General features: G+C 40.8%; 1 protein-coding gene across 1 annotated transcript; it reads right to left on the bottom strand.

The window, feature by feature from the left end:
* Window positions 1-1,436: 1,436 nt before the first annotated feature.
* Window positions 1,437-12,381, bottom strand: GHITM (growth hormone inducible transmembrane protein). Its single transcript, XM_086752754.1, has 9 exons — window positions 12,263-12,381; window positions 10,567-10,726; window positions 9,020-9,119; window positions 7,768-7,879; window positions 6,322-6,463; window positions 5,521-5,629; window positions 4,260-4,448; window positions 3,524-3,695; window positions 1,437-2,672 (listed from the first exon to the last, which is right to left on the bottom strand). The coding sequence occupies exons 2-9, from the start codon at window positions 10,693-10,695 to the stop codon at window positions 2,585-2,587; spliced, it is 1,041 nt and encodes a 346-aa protein (XP_086608880.1). The 5' UTR covers window positions 10,696-10,726; window positions 12,263-12,381; the 3' UTR covers window positions 1,437-2,584.
* Window positions 12,382-17,245: the final 4,864 nt, after the last annotated feature.

The following is a 17,245-nucleotide window of genomic DNA, read 5'->3' as shown; positions in this document are numbered from 1 at the left end:
AAAGGATCTGATTTCCTTCTGAAAGTACTCAATATTTAGGAGACAAAAAATGGTTCTTCCTCAGCTATACTTGCTCTCAAAGCTGCTGAGCAAGACATACTTAATAGACTCTAATACCTACTTAAAAGAATGTCATAAGTTTTACAATCAGACCTCTCAATAGAGGGAAAAAAAAAAAATTGCTTATAGTAACATAACCTTAATAAATTCTACTGATAAACCAAAACATTTTATTTTAGTTGTAGAAAAATTATAAGTTTTGTTTACATTTGAACAAGACCCTGACAGTAAGCCAGCACAAGCTCTCAGACAAACACTCTTGACAAAATGGCCAGCTGGTTCCTGTGCCTATCAAATTACTGTTTTAGATTTTCATCCCTTCCAATTAGAGCTGTCCTAATTAAGATAAATCTTAATTCTTCATTTATGACTTCCAATGTAAAGAAGCAGGATTGTTTTCCCTTTTTGGAGACCTACACTAGATAGCACCAACAGAGTATTGTCCTACTGACACAACCTCATCCACAGGAGTCAAGCCACACCTTTTCAGAAGGCTGAGCACACGAGTACTCGTGCTTCCTCAGGCACTATTTTGACTGTTTTTTCTAAAAAGGTTAGAGACCTTCCTGTCTGTCTTACTTTCCAAGCACCTCCCTTAAGTAGTGCCACATTCTATACCTACTGTTCTGAACAATCCAGGATCCCTCTCTTGGTTCATAATCAAACTCTAAAAGTTTGTCCTCAGAACCTAGACAAAAGGAGTTTTGCCCAAGTTTTCTTTTATTACAGGCACAAATATTAGAGTTCTGTTGTATGACAGCTCCCTGTAGATTTCAAAATTTGAGGACAAGCATACTGCTCTGTTCAGCTACAACAGTATATAGAAACTGCTTAAGCATGAAATTGCTTAAAAAGATAAAACCCTCTAAACAGGCTACTTACACTTGACAGGATCCAGAGATTTCTTCCTTCTAAGTAGTACTGATATTCCTTCAGCTTTAATAGTACCAGGAACTAGATTGTGCTGTATAATCTCTGGGCACAAAGGAGCTGCAACAAGGTTCTTCACAATCCACTGTTTCTTCCGTATGATTGAAGAGACTAAACATACTACAGCATGTAACACACAAAAGCAGCACTGGCTGCAGTCAGTAGCCAACAGGTTACACTACTAGAACCACTTGAAGCAAATGTAGATCAGCATCTTCCACCTGGGAAATATCCCCAAAAGAATGCTAGCCAGTGAAACTGGAAGACATTTTTTTTCCCTGGTTGTTGTTTTTTTTTTTTTTGTTTGGTTGGTTTTTTTTTTAAAGAGCAACATGCACACTCTTACAGAAGAAACTATAGCCAAGAAAATATTTATAATACTCTTCAAGTTATTAATGCAGGGGTACTGAAATATATTTCTATTAACACAGGGAAAGTGAGAGTAATCAACTTCTGAGGCCAGAATTTTATTGTTCCATAAGTCAATACATAAACATAGCATATTTACCTGAAACTGAAAGTCTGATTTGGTGCCATTAGCTCAAAACTTTCCTGTGCCCAAGAACTCACCTTTTATTCCAACATACAGCAAATACAGTTTGCTAAGTGCAAGTTTCTTAATGTCAAATCAATTTCACCGATAGGGAACATTTCTTTTAGACCAAGCTAAATATACCAATTTGGAGAAGAGTTAGAAATAGACTAAAGCATGCAGCATGGTAAATTTACGGTACTTGGGTTTACAGCAGGCCTTCCTCAATTCCCTCTTTCTGTGCCAATTGTACAAGCTTGTCAGAGACGAGCATGAGAAGCTCTTCTGAAAAATGGTCCTTCATCTGCAATACTGAAATTTAGTCACTGGAAGAGAGACATCTTTATTGCTATTCAACAATTTGATAAATCTAATATCAAAATAACCTAGCTATTATATCCAGTCAACATTAAAACAAGGAATTTTCATGTGTGCTCCAGAGAGAGAGTGAAATTCATATGGGACAAATGCTGCATAGTTTCCTCATCTTGTCTCCTTTATACTTTTTGGTCACCTCACCTGTCAAATTCAATGCATTTCTGACAATTGCTTCAACCTTTCAGAAAGGTCCAGGTAGAAATCATTACTGCATTCAGTGCCATATCCAGTTTGTTCAGTGCCACTAAAATACCATTCATGCAATCTTAACTGAAAACTGATGCATTTCAACACCATTTCATGAAGTAGCTTGTGTCCCTACCTGCATATGGGATACCAGTTTAGAAATTACTTCCTTTACTATGCAGTAACAGTAAAAAAAAAAAGTAAGAGTTCAACTGCTGTCAAACCCATTAAAAAGCTGATAGAGTATTTCACTAATATATTAAAAATAATTTACTTTCCCAAAATAATGTACAATTAGAAGCAGTTTACACTATTTTCAACACAGATCTGGAAAGTGTTTGAAGAAAAACTATTTAAGTCTGAGTCACATTGCACTGAAAAAAATATGCTGAAATGCTTTAAACTTCTGAACTGCAGCAAAATTGCTTGTAACCATGAATTTTTATTTATTATGTGCACTAGGTAGGCTGTCAGATAGTTGCAAAGAGGAGTCTTGGTTTACTTTTTCCTGCCACCTCCACCACTCGCAAGCATGGTGGCCACCCGAATGAAGATGTTCAGTGTATCTGTGTAGATACCCATGCACCTAGGAAAGAGAAAATCAAAGTTAATATTGTTGAACAGAAATAGTATTATTTGGTGTTTCACGCCATTATACTTCATTTTCAAAGCCTTCATAAAGCATCTGTAACAAAACTCAACTATGATTGTCCTCAGTGCTTGATATGTCAAAAAACCCCTGTATTTTTGTTCTACCGTCTCTGCCAGCAGGAACTATTTAGAGAAGTCTTAACAGACAGTACACTGTTCTCGTACAGTAGCCCTCTGTTTTTATGCTGTATTTTTCATCTGTTTATCTCCAAGTATTTTGAAGAAGGTCAGTATCACTATTTTAATTATAAGAAACCAGAATCAAGGATGTTAACAGTTCATCTAAGATCAGACAGACAACATTTACAAGGAAGTTACTTGTCAGTCAGGCTTGGTCTTTACTGAGAGTCAATGAATCCTTCTCTCCCTATCTATCACACTGTTGAAGCTTTTTTTTATTTAGTGACAAAGAAGAGTAAATATTAAGGCACTATGAAAGAGTTGACAATTTTTGTCTCAGCTGATACTGACAGATATTTTCAGAAAGCAGCTACAAATTCTCCAAGTAACACTTCAGAAAACAAAAATGCTTTTCAGAATGGACTGCTGGAGGCACGCGACACCATATATTCAATCTCATTTCTCTCATTTGAGGAAGATGTTGTCAGTTTTAACTCCACTATCTGTTTTTGTATCATATTTTTAAACCCTATGATTCTTCTCATTTAACAGCAATACAGTTCTGAACAGCAAGCAAAAGGTCTGCCTGTTTTTAAACCATCAATATAGCTTAAGCAAATTCTCACACAGACATTGACATCAGCTGTGTTAACGCAGAATACTTACGCATTGATTGGATCGTATTTTATTGCTCCATAATATGGAATAGTTTCTGCACGCTTGATAACGTGCTGCGTATCGTAGAGCAGGAACATGCCAAAGAGTACCAATCCACCATAAACAGCTACTGAATACAAGCCAGCACCAAAAGCAGAAGTAGGAGGCAAGAACATGGATCCTGGAGAGGAATGTACAATAGTGTTAAAAGAAAGCTACTATGGGTATCTGCTACTCTGAGTTGAATCAAGCTTCAGTTACTGTAGCACACATTTCAATTCACTTCACAATTTTTGGTGCATTTTTGATACTAAGAGCTTTAATACAACAGCTGAAGATGTCACATATACAACCTGATTCATCAATTTTGAACACCCTAGGGAATCGTGTGTGTGTAAAAGTACTTTGTCCCTAGGACAACAATGCCTAGAAACGTAAGCATAACGAGAAGAACAAGTGGATCAAGAACCAAGATCATGTTTACTGTCTTCCCAAGTCACTGGCAGCAGCTAAAAAAAGCCACCAGTATAAGCCATTAGTCAGATTAACACTTGCCAGAACTAAAACTTCATGTTTGTTTTCAAGAACAAATTCAATATAGTATTTTCTGCTGTGTTAAGAGTTGTAAGGGCTATTTAAAGCGAATCTTAACTGGACAGACTAGTCTGCAATTAAACCTGAGCTGCATCTTAGCAGCTTAAGTTCATAACCCACTTTATCTGACAGTATTGAAACAGCATTTTACCAATTGAAGATGCAAGAACAAAGCCCAAGCCTATTCCAAGTGGTCCTCCCATGTTCAGAAATTTTTCACTCGGAGCACACATGGCCACAGTTGAGAGCCCTCCGACGATTCCAGCTGTATACCAGGCAGCTCTGATCAGCAAAGGCCCGCCCAAGAAGGCTAGAGGAGCCACCACTGCACCCATGATACCTAGCCAAGGGAAAACAAAACACCATCCATAAGATTTGAAACAATTCTAGTAAAGACTCCACCTGCCAAAACAATTTTATTTTTATTCCAGTTAGATAACATGGCTCAAACTAAACCACTTACATGACAAAATACTAACTCTTGATTGTCACCTATCTAGAACGGAGCCAAATAAATTAGCCACCTTCAGTTTCCTGACCTACTTTTATCTAGCTCTGGAGAGTACTTCAGGGAGCTGGTCTTTGCAAGAAAGCTTAATACCAGTCAAGATGTTGGTCTATTCAAAACAGAGCTGGTAAGAGATAAGTAACAGATTTCTGCTACAAAAATTAGTCAGGGAAGTAAGTCACAGTTTTTGCGAGAGTCTTGTATGAAACCTCTATCTAATCTGTTAATGTTGTATTACGTTGCTTAACTTAATACCAATCCCTAAAATAAACTAATAAACACTTTCCTCTAGGTAGAAACGTTAGCTCTGGAGAGCAAATATGGTTCCAAAGCTTAACATCCACATGTCTTTCCTGAACCAGAAATTATTTCTGGCAAAATAGTTTTGAAAAAAAAAGATAGCCACTGTTATTTGCCACTGTATCATTAGCGAAAAACTGATCAGTACTCATAGCTTACATACCTGATGGGAACATGTATCTAAGAAGCTGCAGTTTAATTCTAAAGTCTCTTTTTTTCTGGTCAGTTTTCAAATACTTTCCTATCCTGTACAGCTGAATAATGTTAAGTGTAGGCAAGAACACTTACAGAAGCCATAGCAGAAAGCAGTTCTGAAACCAAAGAAGCTATAAAGCCAATTAGTACTATACAGTGGGGTATATACATATCTCAAGTTTAACTTGAACGCGACTTTTACAAGATTATGAAATATATTAAAATTGCATTAAGGACACTTAAGAAATCTTCCTGATTTTCAGGAGTTCTCCCATAGTCTCTGAAAAAAAAAAAAAAATGAACTCTCCCACCGCAGTACATTAAAAATTTACCTTAAACTTCTGTTGAAGTAAGAATCTGGTCACATTGAAGCACAGACATGTCTACAATGGACACTAGAATCGCATACCTGAATGCATCATCCAAGCCAAATGTTTAGCTGCTGGCCTATCTTCGTAGGATATAGACCTGACCAATATTCCAGCACCAATCATAGCGGCAAAAGTTGCACCTATTGCCTGTAAAAACAGCATTACAGAGCTCAAATTGACATTAGGACATACAGTCTCTGTTCTAACCTCCTAGTCTAAAAGTCAACAGTGCAATTCTGAGAAGAGCAACCTAAGTCACAATTGGAGGATCTATCAATTTTACTCCTGTAAAATTATGTAGGTGTTTGCATTTAACCATTGCTGTTCCACTACACTTAAGAAAATGAGTATGTACTAAGCACACACATTTTGTTAGCAGTATAATTTCAGCCTTAGCAAACCGGAGACCACTTTCAATGAGCTATACAGAAGAGCACAAGGAGGACTAAGAATGTACAGGGACATCAGTTTCCATTTTTAGAAAGGGACAGACATAGTATTATTAGCCTCAGAAGGCTATTTATAACATGTTCTTACTTGCATATAGCTGGTAAGGATACTATATTGGGTTTTTTTTTGCTTATATAGTTTGTCTTGGACAAACTACCAAAGAAATACAGAAGATGCATGCCAGCATGCAATTAGATTCATCAAATCTTAAATCACAAAGTATCATTAGGACATTTAATTAGTCTTTATAGATAAGGACACTAATGTAAGCAAAGTTTTGCCTTGCTTTTCACCAAGTTGTTTACATTTCACATTTTTTACATTAACCATCACACTTGGGGTCATTTCTCAGCAATTTTTTTTTTTTTTTTTAAATAACATAAGCTTACCAGCCAGGAGCCTCTTGTCATAAGGCTCATGAGTGCCGGAGATCTGCTTACTCCTACAGCAGACAGTGCCGTCAAGCCAATGCTTCCCGCAAAGTACATGTAAGTAGAGTGAATTCTGTCTTTCACATACTGTGGCCAAATACTGAAAAATAAGCAGTCATACATAGCTGTGCAATTACCAGAATAAGAGTGAAGACCAACTAAAAACACAATCAAGCTGTTAAATATAGAGAGAGATTTCCTAATAACGGTGTGGTTTAGCAACTTCCATCATGAGTTTATCTTACAACAGGGGGCTGAACTTTTAAACCTTTCCCACTTCATGCTGGTATAAGGTAACATAACTCTCTAGAAATATTACAAATTACAAATAATGCTAATTATAGTTCAATTCTAATGAGGAAGCATACATGGGAAACAGAATAATGAATGCTTTCAACTATGGGAAAATAGAAAATAGTGTATCTATAACAACTCTTTTAAGGAAAAACATCTACAGAATGTGCACTGAGCACTAAGTAGTCTGCTAAGCAGTTCACAAATTGCTGAGTCACAGTGCACGTGTTTATCTGACATCACAGGACACACACATCATTTTGAGAGCTCTAACAAAAGCAACAGAACTAGACATGAACTGGAGTGTCTGCAGTATGATTTGGATATACTATGGACAGGAAGCTTCCTCTGCTAACACCAAGCTTAAACATAGTGCACACATTTTCTCCCGTTTTGCTCTTTTGATGCATTACTTCAAGGCTTGTGGAGAAAAGAAAAAAAAGAAAAAAAAAAGACAAAAAAAAGACAGATGGCTGTATCAGTGAAAAGTTTCTCAGATATAACTAGCAAGCATTCAATATGAATGTGGATGGTCACTTCCAAATACAAATGCAGAGTAAGCAAAGCAAAATGTGTCCAGCACTTATTTCTCCCAAGCCCATGCCTATCACTAAGAACCTTTTAAGTCTAAGTAACTAAATGGTTTTGCCATCACAGTCAGGTTTTTGCTGGCCAAAAAACAACACACCAAAGTCTTGGCAAAACGTATTTATTAGAGCAGGGCTTATGCCAAGATAAGTAGCACATTCAAAGGAGACTCTCCTTACAACATGCTGTATTAAAGTTTAATGAACAGTCTCAGAGGCACACCAGGCAAAGTAATCTTAACAATATGTTTTACAGAAGACTACCCTTCATAAATTATTTGTGGCACACCTCGTAAGACATATTTATATACTCTTCACAAATAAATTTTAAATTTAGCAATACAAAGAAATTCATTTAAGTCAATATCTATTCAAGTTTGGGCAATTTAAATTTTACTTTCAGTTATACGCTTTAAATCCTACACAGACAAAAAAAGTGATACCAGCTAAAGAAGAGATGGATATAAAGAGGGATATTTGCTTAATGTACTCTTTACTTAAAACAGTAAGTCGTCTTACTTACACAGCTCTTTCAATAGCTCCAATCTCACTGGACATGCCCAATCCATAGTAACAGAGGGCCCCCAAGCCAACAGCAGCTCCTCCAGCAACAATAAATTTCCCCAGGCGATCAGCTATATAAAGAAAAAAAGAAAAATCCATGTTATCATTAATGCTTTTTCTTCGATAGTTATCAACAATCTCACATGAATTTTGATTTATCTGCAATAACTGTTCCATGTCAGGCTTCTTTAAGTTGCTGTACTACTGGTTCTCAATGAACTACATATGAAAAACTCTAGATTCAGCATACCAACACAACACAGCCTCAGAAAACAGAGTAAGAAATACATAGTAACACGCCAAATTTATTGACCTTCACTACAGTGACAGGAATTCCAATATAAAACCAGTTAACAAGTTCTCCAACACAAGAGTTCACTGTCAGCTGTTTTAGCACATCATTTCACTATCCAGCTCATTATATAACAGAAGAAAAACTAGACATTCCATCCTTTCTTGTAATTCATCTGCCCTTAATGCTTGCTCCTTATAGAGCTCTTTAGTAGCAATTAGATCCAAACCAGTTTAAAAAGGGATTTCCAAAGCTCACGGATCACAACACATGATCTACCATCAGTTTCTACTGTCTGATTTTTAGACATACAGCCTGTATGCCACATATTGTATTACTGCTACAAACACAAATATCAATCATAAAATATTGTTGTAACTGAAGTAAGAGCAGCTGAGACCAAACACCTTCAGTTGTGTAACTCGCTTTAAGACTACACTTTTTCCTAATGTGTTATAGCTGAGACACTATCTAGTCAATCTACAGAATATTCTATTTGTCAATTTAATGCTACTATAGGACATTTACAATCTGTTCTACTGAACACTGCTATCTAAAAAACTCCTTTGTAATCCACTGAAATTAAGAGCCAGGCTAAATGTACTAGCAAGCATAGTAAGCCAACGCCTTATGTAACTCCATTAAGAGGCAACCATTTTTTACTTGAACAGCTCTCAACAGCAGCTTAAAACAGAGACAACAAGAAATTTCTCTATACTGTCACATATTTGCAGCTTTAAACTTTACAAGGAAAGACAAGCAGAGGAACTGTCTCCAGTTGCTCGAGGGAGACCACTAGGCAAACTTACATGAGACAGTACCCTCAGTCTCTTTAACGGTTTGAAGGAGACCAATTCCTTTAAGGAAGTTTTAAGTTAAGCTTCAAAGATTCTTAGTATTTAAAGTAGAGCTACTCTACCTTTCAGTGCTGTTTCTGCAGATGGTTCAAATGCTGCTTCTTTAATTTCCTGGCCAATTTTTCCCCGTCTTACACCTGTTCTTACTCTTGTGGCGTAACACTGTTAGATTGAAAAATAACAAAAAGATTCAATGACATAAGATAGAAATAATTTCTTACCAATTTATTTGCTACACTTAAAATTACTAGTCAGTTATTTATCTGTGCTTACCTCCCAAAGACACGAAGCAACTGTACCAAGGGAAAAAATGAAACATTAAAGTTCGGGAACCTTTGTGAATAACATACACACATTCTAGAAGTACAGAACCAACGTAGTGAATTTCACAAGCTGAAATTTTCAGTTCTGCTAAAAAGCAAGACTAAGTGTTTGCATTTCTTTTACTGTAGTCCCACTGTACTAAACAAGAGTATAAAGCTTTAAAAAAAAAAAAGTAAAAATATACCCTTTACTTTTTTATTTATATGTAAAGTATTTTGCTTTCCATGTAAAAACATTATTTATATAAACATGTTAAAAAAATACTCTTGCTCAATACTTACACTTCACAGACACTAAAAATGGAAGAGCACTGCAAATTCTATGCTTTTGCACATAGCCTTGATTTAGCGAACAACCTTGAATGAAGCCTGCGAGTTTGTTTTAACCCTAAAACCTAAAAACCTACAAACGTTTCTACAGTTAGCCATGAGAGCAATAACATTTCGGAAGTGTACCAAAGCATTTCGGTTTTGTTGTGTTTTGCATCTAACAACATCTAGCTTAATGCTGTAATTATGTAGCACTCCTCACAGGAAAAAAAACAACAGAAAAAAAAAACAACACAAAAAACCACACACAGAAGAAAACCCCCAACACACCTGCAAATTTAGGATGCTTAGAACAGTTTTCTACACTTAAGAGAAAAATACAAAGGAGGTGAAGAACTTCCCATCGGCACTTTCACCAAAATGACAAACGAGCAATGTCCCCTAACAGTTGTGAGTTACCTAGGCAGAAAGCATGTCTGAAGCATCTTCTCTCAAACACGGAATAAACAGACAGTGTCTTAAGACGGTAACAGTCCACTTTTTAAAACTGCTAGTAAGACCCACAGTAGTCCTGCCATAGTTCAGAAGTTGCTCTAACCTGGGCTACTGCTCTAAACACATATTAGGACTAAAGTCTTTGAAAGTAATGTTTTTACTTTAATATAATATTTAAGACCAGCTCCCTGTTTCTGAGGAAGAGGAGTAGGTTAGACAAGAATTTCTGCTCCTCTCATCTTACATAGTAAAGCTTGTCTATCACTACATCCCTCTTATTTATTTATTTATTTTTAAAATTTCAATGGGGAAACAGTCATTGAAACAGAAGATATTTCTTCAATTGCTCTTACAACCATTAACATTCTTTCTTCAGTAAATTAGAACAGGTACCTAACAAAACAAGCAGAAGGTTCATGATCACTCAAAACAGGCACTCCACATAGAGATTCTTTCGACAAAACACTCAACTCTTTATAAAACATCAGCAATCAGAACTGTTAGAAGGACAATTATCTTACCTGGCTAGGCTGCCACAGCCTGTATGCTTTTATATTGGAGTTCCTCAAAGCTGGGGAAGCATGAGTAACGGTGGGGCGGATAGTCTGGCATGATAATGCCCTCAGACACACTAGCCTTGCAGCCAGCATGGTTGCTTAGGTAATTTAACACACTGCGTTCCTGCAAGTACATGAGAAAATATTCTTTACTATTTAGTTACGTGGTTTTCAGACAAAGCATGCTTACACTACTCATTCTCAACTACGCTATAGCCTGTAATCAAAATGGAATTACCACTGCAGTACTGTAACAAGAGCTAGAACCTCCTTAAATGTGCAGTTTAATCCTGTTCTATCAATATTTGTCTCCCATTTCCATCAACGACTTACCACACAACAAAGTACTTACCCAAAAACAGATGTATCACTTTTCATACATATGAATTAAATCATGACCCTTCACGTACTTCCATTTGAGTTACTTCAGCAACTAACTTTCATTTTGAGAAACAACACTGCATGAACACTCTACCCTTGAAACACATGTTCAAAAACATGCTCCAAATTTACATAAACTTCAGCCAAGTATAAACCCAAATGAGTAAACAGCATAATATATGTAGTGGAAGAAGTTTTAGAAAGGTAAGGGGGTTTTATTTGTCTGGGCTTTCTGCTTTCGTTTTTTGGGTTTTTAAAAAGTTATTCTTTGAAAAGCTAACTAGCTTTACAGGCATGGCATTCAGTCAAGGTCACAGCCCAGAACACAAGTTCAGGTAACCTTGTGCAGTTACCACCAGAGAACATCAATATGACTCATGGGTGAACGACCAGCATAAAGAAGACACCAGCCTACGTATTCCATAGGTACAATTCAAACTGCTAGCTTACAAATAGTGCAGGTGTCACTCATAAAAAACCCAAACCCTTGTAGTTGCATATATTTCATTTATTTACACAACCTCTGGTATCTCAAGACACCCTAACTACCTGTACATGTTTTCAAACAACTGTTCATAGTTTACACACAGTGCCCAATATAATTTAAGAGCACTCTAAATAAAAGTAACTTCAAGTATACGTTAGAAACAAGCACCCACAGCATAAGACACTTAGCATTAACCATAGAGAAATGAAAATGAGAAAGTAATCTCGCTGTTGGAAAAAGCCACTCTGCTTTGAAGCAGCTATAAAACTCCCTACTTTCACAAGCAGAAGCACTTTCAGAGACACAGCCCGTTTCTGCCACTGAACCCTACTCTTCTGCTAGGATGATACTATTTGTTGGCATTTATTGTAACAACTCTGCCAGTTTGATTTTTATTTTTTTGAAACTAGTATCGGAAGCAAGACAACTTCAACCATTAGCCCAAGAGCGAGGATGAACGACAGCAGCGTTAAAACCGAAACTCCATCAACATTCCAGCACATGAACCGGCAAACGCACTGCGAAGGAAACTGCGAAGTCACTGCTGCACCAAAGCATGAGGAAGCCCACGCCAGCCTAGGCACGGCGGCGAGAACCCCCGCGGGGGCAGGGAGGCGGCAGCGCTCACCTCAGGCCTAGGCTGGGCCGCGGACCCTCACTCGTTTCGGGCCCGGCCTGGACCCTGTTCCAGCCCCGCCGCTGCGCCCCAGCGTGCCACACGTAGCCCCAGCCGCCCTGTCCCACTCTGTCCTGTCCTGTCCTGTCCTGTCCTGTCCCGCGGTCCCCACGCACCTGCGTAGCCGCTCCTGGCCCGCTCCGCCCAACCCAGCCCGCTGCGGCACTGCGCACACAAACCCGGAACGACACCCCAGAAGAAGTGACGTCAGACTGCGCCGCGCGCCCCCGGTGACTGGCTCGCTCACCCCACGTGACTCCAGAGAATGCAAGCGCCCATTGGCTCGCGGACGCCAGGTGAAGTGACGCTCTGCAGACCGCGGAAGCCATCTTTAATAGGGGCAGGGAAGGTTCTGGAAGCCGCCTCAGGCAGCGGTCTGCTTTCCGCAGCTCTGCGTGTCGCAAGCCGTAAATCAGGCGCTGCCCGCGCTGCAGAGCCGCCGCGCCCCCACCAAGGCGAACAGCACTGACTGGCAGCCATTTCCCCGGGCGCTGGGGCCAGCCGGCTCGTACACCCTGCGCCGCCTGCGCACCCCGCAGGGCAAGCCACAGCCGCATCTGTCAGCGGGCCGCCTGCCCTCTGCAGATAACGGCCTCGAAGTCCCAGCTCCCCTGGAGGTTTTAACCCTCCGCGTAGCGGGGGGAGACGCCCGGCTCGTGGGTCGCCGCTGGCGGCCGGGGAGGGCCGCTTCGCCCGGAGGCGGCTCGCTCGGCCCGGCCCGGCCCGCGGGGCCCGGGTGCCTCCCGGGCGGCCAGGCAGCTGCTCCGGCCTGCCAGCAGGTGGCACGAGCCGTGCGGAAATACCGCGCCGGGCCGCGGGGGGAGCGCGGCCGTCCCTCCTGTTCTCTGCGCATTCCCCCGCCGTTTTGTCAGCCGGCCTGTTTGCTGAGGCAGAGTTTACAATGGCAGGGAGGAGAGGTTTGGCAGCGAGTGCACCCAAGCGGGCTGCGCTGGCCGCAGCGACACTGGCTCGACTACGGCAGCCCACACCTGCGGCCGAAGGTGTGCCGGAGTGCTGGCGGTGTCTGCGGCCCGTGCCTCCCTGCCTCGGCCCTGCTCGCCGCCTTTTTGACACCTTTGCCACTCGCTGTGTAGGAATTGAAGTCTTGCCCTTCTCAGGGAATCAGAAAGTTCAAGACTTTTCCTTCCCTTCACGGCAGAGCAGTCTAGTCTGCACTGGGAGGTAAATCTCCCCCTTTGTTAACTTCTTGCAGTTACACCTCTCTTCCGTGTGGATATATTACCCACTTTAGGCAAGTACCCATGTGCCAGATCAGCACAAAACACAGTATTGTGTACATAAATTACAGAAATGGATGCTTCCAGCCCTAATCCTAGCCTTGCCCTGGGCTGAGCCTTGCAAGGGCGCTCCAGCCCTTCCAAGGGCTAAACATTGTCTTTTGGCTAAACTAATTCTCTATTGGCAGCTTCTTTCCAGACTCACTCCAACTGGAGCTCTGAGGTTTTGCCAAGCTTAACCCTAACCCTAAACTGAGCCCTAGGAAAGACACAGCAGCACTTCCCTGGACTATTAGTTCCTCGGGGGCGGGGGGGGGATGTTCTTTTTGCAGCACTTCGTTTCCTTCAGCAGCTCAACTCCAGCTGGAGCTCTGGCTTTTCCTTTCCACCAGCCCTAACCCTAAGCCTAGCCTGAGACAAAGCCTCGTGTCATGGCTCAGTCCAGACCCTTAATATTACTAGGAAAAGAATTATTTTGGCAGCCCTATTTCTCCTTTGCCAGCCCTCTTCCAGTCCCATCCCAGCTGCATTTCAGGCTTTCTTGTTCTCTCGATGCTAACGCTAATCCTAACCCTAGTTTGAGCTATGGGCCAGGCACTACTGAGAAGCAGTATTCTTCAGAGAACTCCCTTGGCAGCCCTGTGTTTGCTTTGGCAGCCCTTTTGCAGCTCCACTCTAGCTACAGCTCTGGAGTTTCAGCCTTAATGCTACACATGGGCATGGCCCTTCACAGCCAAGTAAAACAGACTGAGAGAGCCTTGAGCAGGATCAAAGACAAATGTAACAACAACAACAAAAAAGAGGTGTTGAGTGTAGAATTAAGTACAGAAATAGAATGAGAGTTATGGATACGCTTTTGAGGATTGTGAGATTAGCCCTTCTATATCGTGAAGCCTCCTTGTTGAAACTATAAGAAAGGAAATATAGTGAACTACTAGTTCACAAAATGAAAGGCAGATAAGAGAGATCAGATGTGGGAGAGGTCTAAGAGCGCACCTGCACATAAGACCTTGAAGAATTTGAATGAGAAAAAATGAAGCAGAAGGACATATGACAGAAGAGTGGAAATTCCATCAGAGGGGGCCAGATCTAATGGGATGCAAGGTCTGGTTCTTACTTACTCTGACGCTTGTTTGCTTTCCTTTGGAGTAAATGAAAATCCAGAGCTTTGAAGTCTATTGCCCTGAGGTCTCCTACAACAGAAGAAAACAATGCCAGTTTCAGGCCACAAATATGTTGTTTATTTAGAGACTTCTAGTGTTTATTTCAGAGTTTGTAATACTCTATAATTGTTAGGTACTAAAGGATTAATTATAACAATTAATATTTAAATTTATAATTCAGTTATTTATAGTCATAATTTATGCAAAGAATCAAACTTATCTCTTTTTCTGCAGCATGTAATCATGTAAAAAAATCTCCTGGGACTTTCAAATAAGATTCTCAATCCACCTCTGTCCTAAAGTGTTTCTTATATAGTTAGTTTTGCCAGAAGCAACCCAAATCGACACAGGGCCTACACCGCAGCAAATTCAGCTGTTGAGGCTTTTTCGCAGAAACTTGCCTGCTAGATGGTCAACACATGTAAACACTCCAGCTAGCAAAACCAGTGTGTGAGTGGGAAACAGTGGCCTCTTGTATAAACAGGTCCCAAATCATCTAAGTGTTTCTGAGTTAAAACCAGCGGGTTGGATCCTGTCTGCTGGCACCACCGTGACATGACTCTTTCTCTCAGACCGGAATGCAATAGCTTCAGTCGCTGTGCCACCTGGTATTGCTGCAGACCTTCAAAGCAGCTGGCTGTGCTTTTGCAGTAGTTCAAGCTCATGCTGACAAAAGCATGGATAACAGCATGACAGTGAGGCTCATTGGTGAGATGGCAGCCAAATGCACATATAAATATTTGCTTTTTAACTCTGAGGCACCGTTCCTTCATAGGATTGTGTTCAAACGCACCCTGGATCTGGGTCCAGTGCTGTCCAGCATCTTCATTAATGACCTGGATGGTGCACCCTCAGGTTTGCAGATGATACAAAACTGGGAGGGGTGGGTGATACACCAGATGGCTGTGCTGCCATCCAGGGGGTGGCGAGTGGCTGGAGAACTGGGCAAACAGGAATATCATGCAATTCTACAAAAGGGAGTGCAGGGCCCTGCACCTGAGGAGGAAGAACCCCATCCACCAGCACAGGCTGGGGCACCCAGCTGGAAAGCAGATTGGCAGGAAAGGCCCTGGGGGTCCTGATGGATACCAAGTTGAACATGAACTTCCAGTGTGCCTTGCACAAAGGCAGCTAGCAGTATTATGGGCTACAGTAGGCAGAGCTTTTCCAGTAAGTCAAGGGAGGTGATCTTTTGCCTCTGCTTGGCACTGGTGAGGCCACACCTGGAGTACTGTGTCCAGAGCTGGGCTCCCCAGTACGAAAAAGATACGAGCAATACTGGAGAGAGTCCAGCAAAGGGCCACAAAGATGGTTAAGTGACTGGAGCATCTTTCACATGAGGACAGGCTGTGAAAGGTGGGACTGTTCAATCCGGAGAAGACAGAGATCAGGGGATCTCCGTGCCCAAGGGGGAAAGCTGATCTGACCGCCCAACTCCCAAAGAGACTAGTCTAAGCTCCCCTCCTCAAATCTTGTATGAGAAACATTATATATTTTCAAACAATAAAGTCAGTCTGTTCTTACACCTAAAATGGTTTCTTAAAGGATTTTTTTTTTGTTGCCTTGCCATGAAAGTGATGATTGCAAGCAATACAGTCATCTTCCAGGATATAACCATGTGACATATTTTCAGCTGTGTGCTCTGCATTACCAGCCACCTGAAATGGGATGCTAAAAAACATTTACGTTTAGCCCAGTACAATCCTGGAAAGCTGCATGAGCCACAACAAACCCATTAGTGTGTTAATAAATGGGGTCAGTGTCAATTTTGAAGCTTAAGCTTTTAACTATGCAGCTCTGGCATCCTCCTGCAGAGAAAGACATCTCTGTCAGTTGTTCACATAGCTGTGTTCATCATCAGAAAATAAATAAATCTGTGGTTAGCACAATTTTTTCTTAGGGTAAACTTTGCCATTGAAGTTTTTCAAATTAGAGCTGAAGAAAAATATTTTGAAGGTTTTCTGGCTGTGCTGACTCTAGCACTTCAGATATATCTCCCAACAAATTACAGGGGACTTCTGTACTTAATCTGTTCCTGCTATTCATCTGACAAACACATAGTCATTAAGAATCATGTTCTTATTTTAGATTAGATATCCACGTGCAGTGCGGAGGGAATTTGGGGAGACAGGACTGATGTCTTTCTCAAAGCTCGGCAAGCAAAAAGTGCCATTTAACAAAATATTACTTTGCCATGAGAGAACAAAGTATTTGGCTATAGCTCTTTCCATGCAGGAGTCTGAGCAGCAAGAGCAGGCTGGGATGTGCCAAAAGTGAGGAAGTGTCAGTATTTTCCACAGGTGTGAGAATTTTTGGGGTCTTGGTTTATTCAGCCAGATCTCAAAACGTTTCAAGCAGGCAGTTGCTTCATTACAGTGGTACTGAACTGTGACAGTGCTGAGGTTGTTGTCTTCACCAATTTCTGTTACAAAGTTTGCACCTCGTTAATTTTAAAAAGCATTGTATGAAATTTGGACTGCAGCTTGTGTATTTTGAGGACTTACATATATGTTTACATTAAGCAGAAGTAACTTCAATGTAGTAATATCGTATCTGGAATTAGGGAAAAAGTTTGTGTGTGTTTGTGAGGAAATTCCCTATGCACTGTCATAGCTAGCTTCCATCAGCTAGAAGGAATTTCACGTTTTCTCTATCTTGCTAAAATAAAATGAATGCATTGTGGCAGGCAGCGCTGGTG

This window comes from Chlamydotis macqueenii, chromosome 7 (assembly GCF_036417535.1).
Source record: "Chlamydotis macqueenii isolate bChlMac1 chromosome 7, bChlMac1.mat, whole genome shotgun sequence".
Lineage (NCBI taxonomy): Eukaryota > Metazoa > Chordata > Aves > Otidiformes > Otididae > Chlamydotis > Chlamydotis macqueenii.
Note: the sequence above shows the minus strand (reverse complement) of the source record. Positions and strands in the feature narration are given on the sequence as shown.

What these genes read in the sequence shown, in the direction of transcription:
- GHITM (XM_086752754.1), bottom strand. Translation starts at nt 10,695, where the DNA reads ATGCTGGCTGCAAGGCTAGTGTGTCTGAGGGCATTATCATGCCAGACT. An exon ending in GGAGCTATTGAAAGAGCTGT is followed by an intron (nt 6,464 to 7,767) that starts GTAAGTAAGACG and finishes CTTATTTTTCAG; the next exon opens with TATTTGGCCACAGTATGTGA. An exon ending in GGCTTGGATGATGCATTCAG is followed by an intron (nt 4,449 to 5,520) that starts GTATGCGATTCT and finishes TCCCTTGGCTAG; the next exon opens with GTATCATGGGTGCAGTGGTG.